The sequence below is a fragment of the Lepidothrix coronata genome, unplaced genomic scaffold (genome assembly GCF_001604755.1).
Source record: "Lepidothrix coronata isolate B3197 unplaced genomic scaffold, Lepidothrix_coronata-1.0 Scaffold477, whole genome shotgun sequence".
Classification (NCBI taxonomy): domain Eukaryota; kingdom Metazoa; phylum Chordata; class Aves; order Passeriformes; family Pipridae; genus Lepidothrix; species Lepidothrix coronata.
The window spans coordinates 22,208-23,906 of NW_016690657.1; the positions used below are offsets into that span (position 1 = coordinate 22,208).

The 1,699-nt window shown below is 47.8% G+C and overlaps 1 protein-coding gene across 1 annotated transcript in view; it reads right to left on the minus strand.

Annotated features, from left to right (window-relative positions):
• Nucleotides 1-1,699, minus strand: part of DRC1 (dynein regulatory complex subunit 1) — a 36,381-nt gene that overhangs the window by 20,246 nt on the left and 14,436 nt on the right. Inside the window, exons 2-3 of the mRNA XM_017839786.1 lie at nucleotides 190-452; nucleotides 7-104 (exon numbers count right to left, since the gene is read on the minus strand). Of these exons, the coding sequence (XP_017695275.1) occupies nucleotides 7-104; nucleotides 190-452 (361 nt within the window). The remainder of the gene's footprint in view (nucleotides 1-6; nucleotides 105-189; nucleotides 453-1,699) is intronic.

The following is a 1,699-nucleotide window of genomic DNA, read 5'->3' on the forward strand; positions in this document are numbered from 1 at the left end:
CCTGGAGCCGCTCCCGGTCGCATTCCAAGCTCTGCTTCTCCTCCCGGAATTTCCTCTCCTTCTTTTCCAGCCGGGAATTCAAGTTGCTCAGCGCCCCCTGGAGCCTGTCCAAGGAGTCCAAAAAAATCCGGGAATCCCGGGAATGAGGAATTTTTTCCCCCCTGGGAAGGGGATTCCCGGCGGATTTACCGGGTGATCCGTCTTTTCTGGAGGGATCGGAGCGCGGAATTTTCCAGGTCCTGCTGCCGGAGAACTTCCAGGTTGTATTCCAGCTTCGCCTTGTTCAGGTGGAAAATCCCGCTCGTCTCCTGCAGCTTCCGCTCCAGGTACTGCAATTCCAAAGGGGGAACATTCCAAAAAAAAAAAGGCCGCGGGAAAATTGGGAATTCCCCACCTGCCACCGGGAGTGGATTCCCGAAAAATTGCGGCGGGAAAAAGCGGAAAAATCCGCTCTGAAAAAAAAAACTGTCAGGGAATTCCTGGACAATTCCAGGCTTGGAATTCCAGCCCGAAATCTAAATTCCAATCCCAATTTTCCCTGGGAAAACTCCAAATACCCCCATGGAATTCCTGACCAATTCCAGGCTCTCCCACCTTGGAATTCCAGCCCTAAATTTAAATTCCAATCCCAGTTTTCCTGGGGAAACTCTCACCTTGGAATTCAAATCCCAAATCTAAATTCCAATCCCAATTTTCCCTGGGAAAACTCGGCTCAAAATTCCAGCCCTAAATCTGAGTTTCAGTCCCAATTTTTCCCTGGGAAAACTCCCAATAACCCCCAAGGAATTCCTGGGGAATTCCAGGCTCTCCCACCTTGGAATTCCAATCCCAAATCTCAGTTCCAACCCCAATTTTCCCTGGGAAAACTCCAAATACCCCCAAGGAATTCCCGGCCAATTCCAGGCTTGGAATTTCAGCCCTAAATCTAAATTCCAATCCCAATTTTCCCTGGGAAAACTCGGCTCAAAATTCCAGCCCTAAATCTGAGTTCCAGGTCAATTTTTCCTGAGAAAACTCCCAAATAACCCCCAAGGAATTCCTGGCCAATTCCAGGCTTGGAATTCCAACCCCAAATCTAAATTCCAATACCGATTTTCCTGGGAAAATTCCCAATAACCCCCAAGGAATTCCCGGCCAATTCCAGGCTTGGAATTCCAGCCTTTAATCTCAGTTCCAAACCCAATTTTCCCTGGGAAAACTCGGCTCAAAATTCCAGCCCTAAATCTGAGTTTCAATCCCAATTTTTCCTGGGAAAACTCCCAAATAACCAGCAGGGAATTCCCGGCCAATTCCAGGCTTTCCCACCTTGGAATTCCAGCCCTAAATTTAAATTTTAATCCCAGTTTTCCTGGGAAAACTCTCACCTTGGAATTCAAATCCCAAATCTAAATTCCAATCCCAATTTTTCCTGGGAAAACTCCCAATAACCCCCAAGGAATTCCTGGTCAATTCCAGGCTTGGAATTCCAGCCTTAAATCTCAGTTCCAATCCCAGTTTTCCCTGGGAAAACTCCCAATAACCCCCAAGGAATTCCTAGGGAATTCCAGGCTCTCCCACCTTGGAATTCCAGCCCTAAACCCGAGTTCCAATCCCAATTTTCCTGGGAAAACTCCCAATAACCCCCAAGGAATTCCTAGGGAATTCCAGGCTCTCCCACCTTGGAATTCCAGCCCTAAACCCGAGTTCCAATCCCAATTTT